The sequence below is a fragment of the Haliotis rufescens genome, unplaced genomic scaffold (assembly GCF_023055435.1).
Source record: "Haliotis rufescens isolate VD_foot unplaced genomic scaffold, xgHalRufe1.0.p SCAF_21, whole genome shotgun sequence".
Classification (NCBI taxonomy): Eukaryota; Metazoa; Mollusca; class Gastropoda; order Lepetellida; family Haliotidae; genus Haliotis; species Haliotis rufescens.
In genome coordinates, this window is record NW_025963902.1 from 4,456,773 (window position 1) to 4,475,269 (window position 18,497).

The following is an 18,497-nucleotide window of genomic DNA, read 5'->3' on the forward strand; positions in this document are numbered from 1 at the left end:
TTGTGAAATACATCAACATGGTTGGGATGTATCTGACGTCATAATAGAGATACTATTTTCTGGCGTTGACGTTCATGTTTAATAACGCTATACAAAACCCACTTTACTTGTCTACCTCTAATGTTATGTCTATGAATTTAATAGTAAATAATAATTTCCCTAACAATGCTTCAGTTCTGCACATGTCACTTTTTAAAACATCTCGACCTAGAGTAAATGGACACACGACTGGCATAGTCTCCTCTAACTTGACAAATATAGTTTTAATATGTTTTGGATGTCACGATGTTAATTTTCATACAAATTGTGTAAATTGGAATGTCAAAAGAGATAAATCATAGGTAAATTATCAACCACATAATAACCGAACAGGATTAAAAACAATCCTGACACTAATGTGAGAATAGGAACGAATTAATAAATCCTCTGATACATTTTACAAATAGACCGGAATCAAACTTCTAACGTATTAAAACAGATTAATTTGGTTGCTCATCAAAATCAAAATTTAAAAATAAGTATAAATTTGATCAAATATTTTAAAATAGAAAATACAAATTTTGATCAAATATTTGAAACATACCTTTGCTTCGTTTCAGTTTCATCTTGCTGTGTTATTCGTTGCAGCCGAGAGAGATATGACAATGGCAATCTGTGATACACTATGAAGTTGTCACATCAACACATAGCCTTTTATCTCAACTCCACACTGGAGTCCTGCAAGGTTGCTTCTGACTCCGTATGTTTCTATACAAAGTGTGAAGGATATTGCTTCAGTGACAGAATCACAACCCGCGTCCGAGCTGCATCCAACAGTCAATGCCAAGTTCTCGGACAAATTCTTGATTTTGTAGAAATAAAAAAATTCATTCCAGCGCACGTTTGCTCAGCGCGCCATTGTGGTCAATATCAACAGAGAGTCAAAGCGAAACAACGTGGAGCCGAGATTAACATACAGGCCGTCGGGGCCTCATATAATACGCTTACACACACTTGGACAACCTATTGTTTTCCCACTGCCTCTGGCTACGAGCCTCGTTACTGTAACCTGTAGAGCAACTCCCCGTGGCTGTCACAACGACAATGATCGTCATCATATATTCCGGCTCAAAGTTATGTTCAGTTTTAATTGCGAAAGGGCGTTGTTTGCTTTCTAGAAAATGTCGCCGTGGCGCTGTATCAGAGTAAGTGTCATGTTGTCACTCAGCGTGTTGTTGATGAATGTTGGCCTCGTGAAATACTTACATTCCGTATGTTTGGATAAGAACGCAATCGTATCATGAATGAACTACGGCCGCATGGGTTGGGCTACACCGTACGTAAGGTGTGTTGATATAAGTACCCAGTCATTGCTGATATAAATACCCAGTCATTGAACACGGGTATTGGCAATAGTAGTATCCGTCCCATTCAATACAGCTACGTCACTGGTCATATTTAGTTACTACAAGTGCAGCCCACTTCTAAAGATACACGGGTATAAATACTAGCATGTATTTCGTATGAATTCATTTCTTTTACTGGGTTATATATGACGGCTGCCACGTTGTATGTGGGGCAGGATACGCGAACACCTGGTATCATCCCTATTTGACAAGGATTCATTAACATATGTTCATGATACAGTCGGATTCCTACAAACGAATCTGCTTTTAGCAGAGATTTATTATGATTATGGAAATGGTTTTGGCCCCTTATATTTCTAACGTGCAATATTCATGTCTTTATCAATAACACGACGTGCCGCCAGGTGGGCATGGTGATACTGAATATTACATCTATACATGTATCTAAGCATTGGAAAGGCATACTGTATTTATTAATACTACACATCTAATTGTGGATCAACTCCATCGTGTTGATAAAACACGTTAACCCCTTTTAGTGGAAATAACAACAGTAAATTTAAGTAATAACAGTAGATTCGACACTACAAAATATACAGAGATCTTGCTTAAGACAAAAACAGGTTTGAAAAGGTTAATTATTCAAAGGTTTCCTTAAAATATGGGCAGTTATTGGATTCGAACATTGAAGAACGGTTTAACCACTGAGCTACTATGACGCGCCACAGACGCTTGTGAATACTAATAGTTTTAACAGCATTTCGTCATACAGTACTTACAGACATAACAGAGTTGATGGGGCCAAAGTTCTTAAAGGTTACACTTTTGTATGACATCATACTATTTGCAACATCGTACGATCTATCTCCTGTCTATCAATGTAGACACAACAACGTACACAATATGGAGGGTACCGTGGCGATGGGGGGAGATAGGAAGGGTGATAGGGCTAGGGGAGTGGTTAGAAGGGTGGGGTCTTAACTTCCTTGGTGAGCACCCTTCTTCTGAATGATGTTACAGACACTCCCTCGAATGTATGTTTTGTTAAAGCTGAGTTCAGATTAGGTCGACTGTGAATGGAAATCCGTGACGAAGTGACGTCCTGTCATCTTCGTGGCGTGTGTGGCTTTGAATAGGGACCACTTTCTAAAACCACTAGAGATGTTAACATCATGGTTACTGCATGACTATGTGTGTTGTGAGTGAGTGAGTGAGTGAGTGAGTGAGTGAGTGAGTGAGTGAGTACAGGGATTCAGAAATCTGAGATTCGAACACACGAACCACAGATCCTGGCCTAGCTAGGGGATCCAACTCGTGAAGCTATTTTTGGGGCTTGACACAACTGTGCCACTGATATCACGTAGAGTCAGCTTCATATCGGATTGATTCTATCACCAAAAAGATTTTTTCCACACTTTGTATAGAAACATACAGAGTCAGAAGCTCCCTTGTGGGACTCCACTGTTGGGTTGATGAGATAAAAGGCTATATACCACCAGTGTGTTAACAATGTGATATAAGGCTATGTGATGAAAGCGACGCAGATCATAGACGACCTGACACAACAGCGTGTGGAGGGCCAAGGGTAAGAAATGTGGTACCAAAGATCAGTTTAACCATCCATTTCCTCAAATGTTTGCGTATTTAGGACAACTTATAATTCTCATGAATGTTAACATATGTTAATATGTTTCCAAACGTTTTTTTGGTTCTTCATGTGAATAAATATGTCGTGTAAAATACGTTCGTTATGAATTCATTGTAATACAACTAGAGGTAATAAGTTTTTGCAGTAGCGTTATTCAGCACATTCACCAATATAGAACCATATATAGCTGGCCACTCCTTTCGAGTTAATATCTACACTGTTGTAGTGTGTGAAAGTTCAACTGTTGTTGATATACCGATCGGTGTGTCCTGATCTTAATGGAAATATGCGAGGTATCTCCTAATATGCGCCACAGTAACAGAACATCAGAATGCGGTATGTTAGGCCTCTCTCTATGTAAATGAGAGGGATTGTGCTATGTTACAGAACACACACACAGCGAAACTGTCCCCAGTGACTTCATGAACATAGTGTGGACATGCCCCACTCTCCTCCCCACTCTTGACCTAAGGTCAAGTAATGTGTGGCGCTGCCTCGCTAAATGCTTTCACAAACAAAGGGACAAAAAGTCACGAGTCTTCGGCTAGACTTGCAAAGGCTTCTTTGAAAGTAAAGTCAAGATAAGACAGACATATATCAGGACGTCACATCTATGTTTGTTATACTCCAGTGGTGGATCCAGATGCGGGTGTTGGGGAGCATGTGGTAAGACATTCCCCCCCCCCCCCCCCCCCACCACCACTTCTCATGACATTTCAATTTGGGGACCAAAAGTCAACGACAAATTAATAATACCATTGTGTTAATGAAATGGACACGTACGTTCAAACCTTTCACAAACACACACTAAAGATTTGATTTTTAATTGAATATGTCTAAATTTGAACCCCCTCCTTAAAAACATGATGATTCCACGGCTATGAATAGATTGACAAAGGTGAGACATTCGGCGGTGTTATGTTACAGTTAATAATTACACAAACCTTTGGGACGACTTCAGAATATAAATGGAAACACATGGCGCTGTTTTATTGACAGAACCACGCTTTACGTTTATACAAGTATTTCTCACAACCACGAGAGTTGCCCTTTGAAGATCAATTTGAAGTACTTTTCCTCATTAAGCGTGTACAAATTGAACTTTGGACTAAATGGGCTATTTCTGTCAACTAAATACTCAAATAGCCTTATTTCAGTTAAGTCGCAGCATTATATGGAGTGATTCAGTTTCTGAAGCGGTTTCGTCCACACTTTGTATAGAAACATACGGAGTCAGAAGCTCCCTTGTGGAACACCACTGTGCCAACATTGATGAACGTATGGACGTTTTCCACTTCGGTAAAGACCGCGAGCAGGGTATGGTACTGACAAACCAGGGATCCTAATTGGATTCGAACTTATGATCAACTCTACATCTTGGGTTGAAGCGGTTAGACCACCGGCCAGGCGTGTCCCATTAGGTTTGAAAACCACGTGGACTCCCTTCACTTTAAAATACCAGCATCTCCAGAGCACGATGAGGTTAATGTATAGTTGAGAGACAGGGGCACTTCGGGTCAGTGATGCAGAAGCTTGTCTGATGACCTATGTAGCCACATCACCAGGAGCAGTAAGTGCTGAGTCTACAAAGAGACGTGGGACGATCCTGGTATCTAGGCATGTTAAACAGTTGGGTTACCGTGTACTTAGCAGCTACACTCAACGTCATCTCCGTCGTATTATATATATATATTTGAACTAAGGTGGCTACAGCTAATATAACCGAAGGTAGATATGTTATCATGGTCGCAGTGGGACATCTTTGCGAGAGGAAGAATATTTATGATACTGTTTACTCACAGAGGAGTTGATAATGAAATATCACCCGTACACATCCGTTGCCTTGAGGTATATAATATATAATGTGCTTGGAGCATACGTGTGTGTGACGTTACAAACATCATCTACATCATCATTATCATCATCATCATCCTTATCATCATCAACACCACCATCAACATCATCATCATCATCAACACCAACACCATAATAATCATTATGTTCACCCCACCAGGCCACAATCATCATCATCATCATCATCATCATCATCATCATTTGTATTTATCATTGCACTTAAATTATATTCTAAAAGGCTATTATTTATTCAATTTATTCCACCGAATCGTTGCCACAATTGTCAGTATTTTAAGAAACACGATTTTCTGATAATTGTCTGCTAAGGCTATAAGGTTTTCAAAATTACCCCTGGGACCGAGAAAAAAAGCCTTCCCACAAGGTTCTAAAAAGCAAAACATGCCAAACTCTATGACCCCTCACTGTTTACCAATGGGTACTGCGTTGTTCAATACCGTCTGGCACAATAAGTATACCACTCATACGAGGAGAACTAATGATTGAGTCATCCTGTATTTTGTGACGTTTTGTTATGTTAAAAACCCAAGGTCATTCGATAAACAAACATTTATTTCCTTTCTTCAACGTTGTGTCAATAAAAAGCGCAAGGTAGAGTGGCAAAGGACAATATATTACATACGATAAATAACCATTTACTTTAAGTCACCTTGGATAGAAGGGTTGATATGACTTGATAATGTTTTATACAGCGTAGCTGCGATCCACCACGTAGACTGCATCCAAGTTAGCGGTCAATGGGAAACCCTACCACTATACACTATGCCCTGTGTCTCCTCTCGGGGAGAGTATGGAATTCGGCTACGGTTAGGTAATACTTTAAGTTGGGGGCTGATTATCGGTTTTCAAACGGTGTGAAATAAATATTTTGAAGGCTTACAACACAGTTATCCCGCATGGAGCGATTTGCAGGGATGTCCCTTCAAAATTGCAGCATGGAGTTAGCACCGTTGTGGGAATGCACGTCAAATTTCTATCACATCGCTTACCTCCCTTTATATTCGTATGTGCATACAAGTTGAAACATTTCTAAAATTTAGCTTCACTTCTTCGGGTTTGAAGGGACACGCGCTCCATGCCTGGTTGCTAAAGTTTGGATAAGGGACACCACACTTGAACATTGAGTCATGTGTTAAGCAAATGACAGACAGCAGGAACCTCATCAATGTTTAGAGGCGGACAGGGCCCTCGTCCGGCGTTTGCAGTGAAGGGGGAAAGAGGGTAGACATACTTATGCTCCCCCCATCCCCCTTCCCTCCCCTCCACCCAACCTGCCCTCTACCGACACCTGTTCCCGATATGCGTGTACTGCACTGTCTTCAACAAACGGGTTTAGGGTTTAACGCATTGGTTTGTTGCGTGTTTCGTTCCTTTGCAGCCAGGCATGCAAAAACATTGCAATCTCAGACCTGCCTTTGTGGGGAATAGTATTCGTTCCAGTAGTGGTCTCAAGAACATGGCGACTGTTTTCAGCTTTAATGTTAAATCTCTTTATCCCTTTCAGACGATCCCCCTGAAGGTATTCGCTTTCTCCTTAAATATGCACTTGATTTCATCGAACCCCTCCGACATGTGATAACAAAATCTAGCATTGTGTATTAAGCCCGTAGCTTAACTGTCATGGTGGAAACAATTCACAAGAAGGACTTTGACAAAAACATACATTTTTTCAGTTAAAAGTTTCTTGTTGGAACTATGGGAAATGTGTATTTTTTGCAAATATTCGAGATATATTGACGAGGAAATATATATATTTAAAACACCATACCCGGAATCGAACCTGCCGTTTTGTGTAACGGGTGGACCCCCCCCCCCCCCCCCCCCCCAAAAAAAAAAAAAAGAAAAGGAAAGAAAAGAAAAAGAAGAAAAAAAAAGACTTATGAAAATAAAAATATAAGAAAAGAGAAACCAAAAAAACAGAAGACATGTGGCAACCACTACCAGATGCTTACTAACTAATCAAAGGCTTAGAAACTAGATCCATACACTATTTAAAGTCTCAATGTCACTGATTGCTTGGATACGTTGTTGTACGAGCAGTATTTAATATTGCCAATTGTCAAGGAACTGGAGCGTGTCTATCTGTCTGTTGGTCGGTCTGTCTGTATGTCTGTGTACAGGGAAACCTTTGTAATCCGGAAACACACATAAATGTATTATGGAAGGGTATATGACTTTTAATGTACATATAGAACGAAACAAGTTACGGATCATCTATATTTTTGGGGATATTTTTATGAGATTGTATGCTCAGTCTTTACTGCAACAATATCCAAAAAATATTCATTATCCCTAACGTCTTTAGTTCAGTATATTTATAATGATATTAAGGAAGAAGATATATAATTAAGGAAGAAGATATTAAGAGTTACGATTTAGCCAGCTGTGCAAATACTCAACGACTGCAATCACGACACCGCTCGTCACACAAAGAGAAAATTATCATTTTAAGGCAAATTTTGTCGAAAGGGATGAAAGTCAATAAGGGTTACCCGAGATCAACACATTAGCACACAGTCACAGCTAAGCCCTACGTCATTCCCATCCTTAAAACATACTAAAGACAAGGGGAATATGGCATTAACATCAAAGTACACGGTTATTAAGAGAGTGGGCATAACGGTACCGACCACCTTGACCTTGACTTGACCTCTGTCACCCAGACAGCCATTTGGTGCAAAGCCATGTTTTGTTTGCAAAGATTCAGGGATGGGGGACACAATAGAGGAATGAAAATATTGTCTTTGGGATCCCGGTAATGCACTTTAAGCCATGTCAAAGATGCGGGCTACAATACATAATTGATTAAATTAGACAACCGTGCATCAGAAGGGGGATTGAACTTAACGGGAAAGACATAAAGGGAAAGAAGGATGATGCACGAACTGCACGTTTTGCATATTGTGTTGTTTTTACTGGTTCGGTGCAGTGGATGAGAATGGCTTAACGCCGCTTTGAACAGTGTTCCGTTTGACTCGTGGGGTGTCAGCGATGAGCCAGAGGTGATGTAGGAGTTAGATGTTCACCGCTTTGATGAAACCCACAAGCACCGGCGTGGTGCTGACGGACCAAGATCCATAATCAGGAGAATCTGGGATTCGAACCCACGACAAGCGACTCAACTCTCTACGTATCGCAGCGCCTTGGATCAATGGACCACACGTGGCCTTTTACTCGGGGATTCGTGGAAGGCGCCACAACATGAGGTGAGATTATAGGACTTTGACGTCGCTTTCAAGATTAGTGTTAGACCGCTGAGATACAATACCGCAGTTTAACACTGATACCCCACTCAGACACAGTATACAGAGTCTGAGCTGTTTTATTCCCTTAATGCCGAGAGGGCACTAACAAGCGACATCTTTTAACGCCTTTTGATATAACATGGCCGGGGGTCGAACCACGGACCTTCCGGTATGTGGGCAGACACTGTACCCACTAGACCATGGTGCGTTCAGACGCCTTCAGGTAGTCAAGACATACTGACATCATAAAGGTAAGTAAATGTTAATCTGGTCATCTGTTCCAGCTATTTGAAGGCAGGGAAGACCTAGTTGGATTTGAACGTTATACAGTAACGAACACGCTTATAACACGCTTATAACGAACTGGCGGATATAACGAAATGGTCCCATCCATTTACTGTGATATTGCTCGAATAGCCCCCGCTGTGATATTGCTAATATATATAGCAAAACATATCACACGATCCCGAATCGCCTCAGGTAACCAACAAACTAAATAATTTGCTCAACCAATATTTACATTTCTTACAATGATTACAAAGCGAGCAATACCACGCACGAACCAGTTTGTAACGATCCGGATAATGTAAGGGAGCATACGTTGTGACAAATAGCAAATTTGCGAACAATAATCTGCTATATTAAATATAGATAGTCCTGATATTCCTCCATGAATTTATGTTTGATTTGGGGCAAACATACCTGTTGTTTTCACCTGGTGTTCCAAGACGTGGTTAATTAGCAGGTAATTGTCACCTATTGTCTGAGTGAGGGACAAATCAATACCAATCGGCGATACCATCAGACAATCTCCCACACCGAGAGAGGCTGAAGAGGCCATTTTAAGACAGGGGTGTGAATGACGGAGTGGTTTGGCAAGTTCTGGTAATATTGATTTGATATTAATAGGAAAAGCTTTGAGGCCACTTGACGCATTCTTCTACTAGTCCGGGTAATACCCTCTAATATCATATGCCGATATTTTCAATGTCAAAATGCACTGTCAATGTTAAGTCCTCTGTATCATCATATTGCTTACTCTACAGTTGTAGAACAGCTGCATGTACTCCATAGCATCAGGATGAGCATCATCGTCGTCGTAGTCGTCGTCGTCGCAGTCGTGGTCGTCGTAGGGGCGGTAAGGTAGCCTAGTAGTTAAAGCGTTCGCTCGTCGCGCCGAAGACCTGGGTTCAATTCCTCACATGGGTACAATGTGTGAAGTCCCCCGCCGTGAAATTCCTGGAATATTGCTAAAAGCGGCGTAAAACCATACTCACTCGACGAAATCGTCGTGGTCATCATCACAACATCACAACCAGCATCACATTCACCATCATCATCATCATCATCATCATCACCATCGTCATCACCATCGTCATCATCCTCGTCACCATCATCCTCATCATTCCAAATAAACAATATATCCTCGTTGTCGATTTCCTCGACAGCTTTATCATCATGAAATTGTCCTCATACATTTAACTCGTGTACAAACAAGTCTACCTGAGAGATGAGATTTCAATGTAAATTGAATTTCTCACTAAATTGTTCCATAAAATGCCCTAACACGAATGCGATTAATGCCACCCCGACACACAAACCGATGTACTAGTGGGGTAATGGACGCTCTTCACGGCACAGCTGTTAATCATGTTGCGGGTGGGTCGGGGTCGGGCGCACGGAACCGGGTGCCATACACTGACTCAGGTAATAACTGTAACTCATGCGTCTATTTTTGTTTCCACTTGATGGTCACACACCCGGCATATCCTACATTCCTGGGTTGTGTCTCGTCACGATGTGTACCGGTCCATGGCCGGGGATTCTCAAGCTGGTCCCGTGCTTCTCACACTGATATCTACAGTTCGGCAAATAGCGAGAGTGGCATAACTGTATGTTCAAGTCACATATCTACAGTTCGGCAAATAGCGAGAGTGACATGACTGTACGTTCTTGTCACATATCTACTGTTCGGCAAATAGCGAAAGTGACAAAACGCTACATACCATTCACATAATATCTACAGTTCGGCAAATAGCGAGAGTGACACAACTATTTTCAAGTCACATATCTACTGTTCGGCAAATAGCGAGAGTGGCATAACTGTATGTTCTAGTCAAATCTACAGTTCGGCAAATAGCGAGAGTGACACAACTATGTTCAAGTCACATATCTACTGTTCGGCAAATAGCGAGAGTGGCATAACTGTATGTTCTAGTCAAATCTACAGTTCGGCAAATAGCGAGAGTGACACAACTATGTTTCCAGTCACATATCTACAGTTCGGCAAATAGCGAAAGTGACATAACGCTACATACCATTCACATAATATCTACAGTTCGGCAAATAGCGAGAGTGACATTACTCTATGTTCCGTCCCAGTACTAGTTACACTGGCAGATCGGCAGCTAGAGACTTGACCAATGTCCTGTCCACGAACTATTTACAAATTGACATCTGACAGTTAGGCTGATCGAGTAATGACAGCATCCCATGAAGTTACAGCGCTCAGTATCCATTACTCCCACAAAGATACCCCGACATAACTTAAGGCATCACGACAGCTGATCAAATTGCAATGAATAAATTGCAAGTGTTTTCAAAGCATTTGACCGACTAACCAAACAAGTCTTTTTGCATTTATTTTCCATAAACCCGAAAACATTACGTCCGGCCTACTGTTTCCTGATTGGCTGCAAAAGAAGGGGCGGGGCTTGTGTTGCATAAATGTGCTGAACCATTCCACCAAATTCGTATCGTTGTCTACAGTGTCTTTATTACTACTTAAACAAGCAGTCAGTGAAGCTATTATTGATGACTTCTTAATTATAAAAACTGACTTAAATATATTTTTGCCTTTATGGAGGTACACACGTGAAAGCTGGTGTATTCTTGGCGTACCTCCGTAATAAAATATATAAATGTCAATTAAATATCATCTGTGTATGTGGTATGATACGGTGATATCAACACCCAGACTAACGGTGATTATGTACCGTTAACACCCGATCCACCTGACTCCGGCCCACAAATAATCTTGAAATTGATAAACAGATTCATGCACACGTATTAAGATGATATTTCATACGTTGTCTATTAACGGATGTATTTATATCAACTTGATACCTACATCACTGCGCTTTAAACAGAAATCATGTATGAACATGTTTGAATGCGGTTAATTATTTGCATTATTATTGAATATTGATAAAGTGGGCCATTCAACACTGGCGATACCAGATAAGCACAAGACACATTGTATTCCATATACTATAGAAGGCTAGACCCTATCACAGTTATTTATGATACAAAACTAGGTAAATTAACCGATTTAAGTACTATTGTTGTTTGCTTTTAGCAATATTCCAGCAACATCACGGCGGGGGACACCAGAAATGGGCTTCACACACTGTACCCATGTCGGGAATGGAACCCGGGTCTTCGGCGTAACGAGCGAACGCTTTAACCACTAGGCTACCCCACCGCCCCTATTATTGGGATATCAGCTGAGTGCAAGCTAGGTTATTTCCTATAGGAACAATGAGTCCATAAAAATATAATCTCATAAGTTGTAAAGAACCTAAATGAGTTTTACGCTTACCTGGCGGCTTATAGTGGTATCGTAACTAAGAGAAAAAAAAACTGGTATATTTACCCAACTGATCGACCATCAGACAAAGATTTTCACTGCACGGATTCCTGAACTGCCCAGAAATGTGAAAGCCATGTTGAACGGAAACAAAGTGACACATGGGTCGAGACGATCGATGTTAGCTAAATACTTTTGGGTAGAAGCGGTGGCGGTGACACATCGATTGGGGGACAGATGGAAACAGGTTGGGGGATTGATCTTGAGGCGGGGTGGCAAGTGGGGAGGAAGGGGGGGGGGGGGGGGGGGCGGGGGGGGGAGGGGGGAGGGAGGGTGTCATTTTGACATGTATAGCGTCGTTACTTAAATGAGACTATAATACAACTACCGTTCTAAAGCGCATATATCAACTTCCGGTTTATTTCGTCAGTAAGCATTTCCATACATACTAGTAACATTCGTTTGAAAGTACAATGACTAAACAGGACGGAAAGTTGTTACAAATTCCCATATGTTGTTTCAGGTGACGTCACGAAATGAAACAACCCTTCAAAGGTCAAGGTCAAGGACGTTTAGTGGAACTAGGCGGGGACTGAGTGTGGGGACATTGACATGATATGGGATGAGTGAGTGAGTGAGTGAGTATGGTTTTAAGCCGCTTTTAGCAATATTCCAGCAATATCACGGCGGGGGACACCAGAAATGGGCTTCACACATTGTACCCATGTCGGGAATCGAACCCGGGTCTTCGGCGTGACGAGCGAACGCTTTAACCACTGGGCTACCCGACCGCCCCCTGATATGGGATGACCAATCGATTCAAACCCAAGTTCATCGGACCCGGTAGCTGGGGAATAACACACAGTGTAATGCGCTACCTTAAACCACTGGGTCCCCGATGCTCCTTTCACTCATATATTCCACCACTCCTTCGCTAGCATCGCCATCAACAATAGACATTCTTATTACATGTGCTCCACATGTGCTCCACCCGGTCACGTTGCCATGGTAATGCATCTACCTGAGTTGATCAAATTACAGGTCGGATACAATGGCTGCTTCTGTCATTGATCACGAGCGACCCCCAGCCAGAGAAAATTGCACACTGTCCAATAATCTGTTTCATAGATAAAGGATAGCCCTAGAGCCCGGCATTGTCTTCTGACGTCTGGCTAACAACTCCCACAATTGACGATAATATACACTCACATCCCCACATGACAGCCTTGTTATTGTAACAGTGAGACTATACCAGAACTTCAACCACAGGCTTACTGTTAGGCAGGGCCCGCTTGCCTAAACCGACATTTACACTAACTAAAGACTAACATCTTGTCTCTAAAATGAACATATCTTACAGAAAAAAACAGTTGTTAACTTATCTTAATAAAAAATATCATAAAAAGGAGCCCAGAGACTCTCTTCATACTGCAGTAATCTAGACTTGCCAAACATTTTAGACTTGCATGGGCTGTATTGGATATATTTGTATCAGGGTCTGTATGACAGACTAACTAAAACTAGTAAACCCTAGCCTTGTTTGGGTACACATGACTAAGAACTCTAACCAATGGCTAACCCATTACCTTAGCACTAAGATTATAGCAAGTCTATATTGCAGGATTCTAAACCTGAAGTGGTGATAGGTAGATTTTTTTTATACACTATGACAAAATGATGATCATTTGTGAAAACACATACCTTTGAGTCAGGGAAATATTTCTCTGTCAACCTTCGTTTACATACCTTCCTTATTGATACCAATAGTTTGTGTGACATAAATACAACATTGACATAACGAGGTTGCTGATACACATGAGACCAAGTGCAGGATAGGCTCGTGATTAAAGTGTTTCCTCATCACACCAAAAATGCAGGTTTAATCAACACACGCCTACCAACCTCTCTCCAAAACCCTAGAGAATAAAATTGAAAAAGGAGTCCAACTCAAGTCTAGAATGATTTGGCAAGTCTAGGTTTCCTCAGCCTGAAATAAAGGATTGGTCTGATCTCCATTTGGATTTATTTAATTTTGTAGATATATATTTTTAAATAAGATAACTTTATTTTTGTGACTTAAAGTCAGGCTAGGTGTCCCCGACAAGCTGGAATATTACTAAAAGCGTAAGCCATTCTCCCTTACTTACCACCCAAATAATACCAAAGGAAGAACTCTTCCGAAAATACTTATCTTTGCCCACGCTTGCCGTAAAAGGCGACTATGCTTGTCGTAAGAGGCGACTAACGGGATCGGGTGGTCAGACTCGCTGACTTGGTTGGTGCATGTCATCGTATCCCAATTGCATGGATCGATGCTCATGATGTCAATCACGGGATTGTCTGGTCCAGACTCGATTATTTACAGACCGCCGTCATACAGCTGGAGTATTGCTGAGTGCGGCGTTAAACAACAAACAAACAAAATAAAACTTATCTTTGCCTACACTTAAAAGACACCGTTCAGAGATGTGGAGTTGTATATTTCAGTTTAATTGCCACACAGCTGATGGTGAAGTGGGGCTGTGTGACTTGGTATTAAATCAGCGGTATTGACACACGGGTACTCAGAGTGAGTCAACAACTCAAGTGATTACAACGGTATAAATAATACCAACAGGTAGCCGGACTTGACAAGCCGAGTACCTACCTTTGATTGCCACCTGGCGTGAACGAATGTATTGACATAGACATTTAGACCTGACTCTCCAGACAAATTAGGACCTAATTTCCACTTCGCCATAAGACTGCCAGCGTGATCGAGGTTTATGTGTAACCATTCTGTTGGTTTTCACCGCGAGCCGAAAATTGCCAAATTGAATTGTAACTTCATATTTCGTAATACTATCGAGCAATTACGACTTCAAAAAATTACATTACCTGAATATAATCGGTGCATGGCGTGCTTTAATACTGAAATATACGATGCTGAAATATGTTACCACCAGCTGTCGATCAATGTGAAATGGACATTGTGTATGTATGTTTCACACTGGGATGTAATTACCTCCGCGAGTGGCTGTGGGTATGTGTGGCACAGCCTGGTGAAGTGTGTAGCGTATTGTGACGGTAATAGGCACTTGCCGAGTGGTGGCTGTGTCCACACGTCTCCGTGTCTATATCTGTGTCAACGCGGGTCTTTGTAGATCCCACACTATCGACCACAACACAGGTGTCACTCTGTCCTCGACCACAACACATGTGTCACTCTGTCCTGGACCACAATACAGGTGTCACTCTGTCCTTGGCCACAACACAGGTGTCACTCTGTCCTAGACTACAACACAGGTGTCACTCTGTCCTAGACTACAACACATGTGTCACTCTGTCCTCGACCACAACACAGGTGTCACTCTGTCCTTGACCACAACATAGGTGTCACTCTGTCCTAGACATCAATACAGGTGTCACTCTGTCCTAGAACACAACACAGGTGTCACTCTGTCCTTGACCACAACATAGGTGTCACTCTGTCCTAGACTACAATACAGGTGTCACTCTGTCCTAGACATCAATACAGGTGTCACTCTGTCCTAGAACACAACACAAGTGTCACTCTGTCCTAGACTACAATACAGGTGTCACTCTGTCCTAGCCCACAACACAGGTGTCTATATGTCATAGACCACAATACAGGTGACAACTGTCCTAGACCACAACACAGGTGTCACTCTGTCCTAGACCACAACACAGGTGTCACTCTGTCCTAGACTATAACACAGGTGTATATCTGTCCTAGACCAAAACACAGGTGTCACTCTGTCCTAGACATCAATACAGGTGTCACTCTGTCCTAGACTACAACACAGGTGTCACTCTGTCCTAGACCACAATACAGGTGTCTATCTGTCCTGGACCACAACACAGGTGTCACTCTGTCCTTTGCCACAACACAGGTGTCACTCTGCCCTAGACATCAATACAGGTGTCTATCTGTCCTGGACCACAACACAGGTGTCACTCTGTCCTTGGCCACAACACAGGTGTCACTCTGCCCTAGGCCACAACACAGGTGTCACTTTGTCCTAGACTACAACACGGATGTCACTCTGTCCTAGACCACAACACAGATGACACACTGTCCTAAACCACAACACGGGTGTCACTCTGTCCTAGACCACAACACAGGTGTCACACTGTCCTAGACCACAACACAGGTGACAACTGTCCTAGCCCAAAAAACAGGTGACAACTGTCCTAGCCCACAACACAGGTGTCACTCTGCCCTAGACAACAACACAGGTGTCGCTTTGCCCTAGACCACAACAAAGGTGTCACACTGTCATTGACAACAAGATATTCACATATGTTACCGCGTCAAGACGACGAATACGTCGCACTTACATAATGGTTTTGCTTCACAATCTACGACATTGCTTTTTTTTACAAGCCCTTGAGATATATATTACAATGAGACGAGATATAAAATAAGAATGCTTTCTTGCTCAAGCCGTCTTCAGGCAAATGAAAATGCATTACACAACGCATCAATTCGTGAGTTTTCAATAAGTCGTACCAGATTACCTTTGAAGTGCACTAACGCCGTGATATAATTGAAACACAATTCAAAGCCGTGTTAAACCCTACTCACTCACTCACTCATTTGAAGTGCACTTTCATCTCCTCCATCGACCTCAGAAACATACGAGTATCGTGTTAACAATGCAATGAAACGACCGACTGACCATGAGGGCCACTGGTCACGCCTCGCTGACCACTTGGAAGGCGTGTGATAAGCACGGTGTTATAACAGGCGAGCGATAAACGGGGTATTGCCCCGCCCGGGGTAACAGAGGTCAATATAGCCACAATTATAAAGATATTGAAGCCCGTAGAGGCCACTATAGTCTGTCTTACAGACCCTGATACAAATATAAATCAAATACAGCCCATGCAAGTCTATAATGTTTGGCAAGTCTAGATCACTGCAGTATCTAAAGATAGTCACTGGGCTCCTTTTTATTATATTTTTATTAAGATAACTGAACAACTGTTTTTTTATGTACGATTTGTTCATTTCAGAGACTAGATGTTAGTCTAAGGCCACTAGCGCTGACTTGAATGAAGTCTTCAACTCGCATGTTATGTTACGTGCTTACGAATTGCTTACCTACGATACACACACAAAATAGGTATGCGTTGCAAACAAGATCAGTATAAATGTCAACATGTCATACAATATGCATCAAATCAATAACAATAAGTTATTTATAGTAGTAGTGCGAGTCAGTGTGTATATGGAGTAATTCTATATTCGGCCTTGACAGTTTGTCCGTTGTATTCACCTGTGTGTACTGCGAGAGGGGAGGGTGAGTGAGTGAGTGAGTGAGTATGGTTTTACGCCGCTTTTAGCAATATTCCAGCAATATCGCGGCGGGGGACACCAGAAATGGGCTTCACACATTGTACCCATGTCGGGAATCGAACCCGGGTTTTCGGCGTGACGAGCGAACGCTTTAACCACTAGGCTACCCGACCGCCCCAGAGGGGAGGGTGGGGTGGGTTGGGATTTGGTGACGTAAAGACAGTACCCGCTGTCACGGTTGTTACACATAGATTTATCTTCTACATACAACTGATGTTCATGTTCATGTCTAAGATCATCTAAAATGATTTAATGAATGTAATCCCTATCTATACACACAAGCCTTTGAGATATATGTCATAAGAGGCGACTAACGGGATCGGGTGGTCAGGCTCGCTGACTTGGTTGATGCATGTCACTGCATCCCAGTTGCGTAGATCGATGCTCATGATGTCAATGAGTGGATTGTCTGCTCCAGACTCGATAATTTACAGACCGCCGTTATATAGCTGGAATATTGCTGAGTGCGGCGTATAACAACAGAGTAGAGAGAGGAGAGAGATATGTGATCGAGTATGTTTCTATGCCGCTTTTAGCGGGTAGCCTAGTGGTTAAAGCGTTCGCTCGTCACGCCGAAGACCCGGGTTCGATTCACAACATGTATACAATGTGTGAAGCACATGTCTGGTGTCCCCCGCCGAGATATTGCTGGAATATTGCTAAAAGCGGCGTAAAACCATACTCACTCACTCACTCATCTTTCACAGCACGTCTCATCAATGAATATCGGAGAACAAAACCCAAATTCCCGGCATTGTCAATCCATTTGTAAACAATGTGACTGACTGAACCTTGAAAGCAGTCAATGAATAAGTTGCAGTCTGTTGAACAAGGAACCACTGTATCAATCAATACCTGAACCAACAACAGACTGCAGGCAAGTTCAGGAAGTGCGTCGTCTTGAAGTGTTTAATTTTTCAGTGACTGGTGAGTCACTAGACCACTAAAAGCCATTAAATTCAAGACAATATCAATTTTGCTACTCCAATTTCGATAATTTCAAAACTACTACACATAAAGTTGAAATATTAATATAAAAAATATTGACTTTTTGAATTGACATGTTATAGAAAAGGGTGTGGCCTGACCTAACTGGTACCGTGCTGTTGCAAACACGCCCAATGTTATGACCTATCTGATTGAGGGAAGAACATAGCGATACAATCATCGTGTATATACTGACATAAAAATCTCATTTATTCCACAATATGACCGTCACATGATTTATGTAACAGGACCTCCTTTGTAATATTTGTAAAAAAATAACACTTTCAATATAAAACTACGGAAGCCTGTTCCGATAATAAAACAAAAAAAACGACACATCGGCCTTTATCGAAAGAGCAGATCAACATCTATTAGATTCTATTCGCGATCGTCATGGCGGACACGAAGTTGCTACCGTGACGGTGCCGGGTCGTTTATCGTGACCATA

General features: G+C 41.9%; 1 protein-coding gene across 8 annotated transcripts in view; it reads right to left on the bottom strand.

Moving 5' to 3' along the window:
- Positions 1-18,497, bottom strand: part of LOC124133383 — a 73,475-nt gene that overhangs the window by 13,113 nt on the left and 41,865 nt on the right. The window contains exon 1 of one of the 8 annotated variants that reach the window (XM_046497779.2): positions 9,389-9,570. The exons of 5 other annotated variants lie outside the window; for them this stretch is intronic. In XM_046497779.2, the coding sequence (XP_046353735.2) occupies positions 9,389-9,413 (25 nt within the window). In that variant the 5' untranslated portion in view covers positions 9,414-9,570. Of the gene's footprint in view, positions 1-583; positions 1,196-8,813; positions 8,968-9,388; positions 9,571-18,497 lie in introns of those variants that run through there. 2 more of the 8 variants (XM_048401138.1, XM_046497774.2) reach the window with 2 other exon arrangements.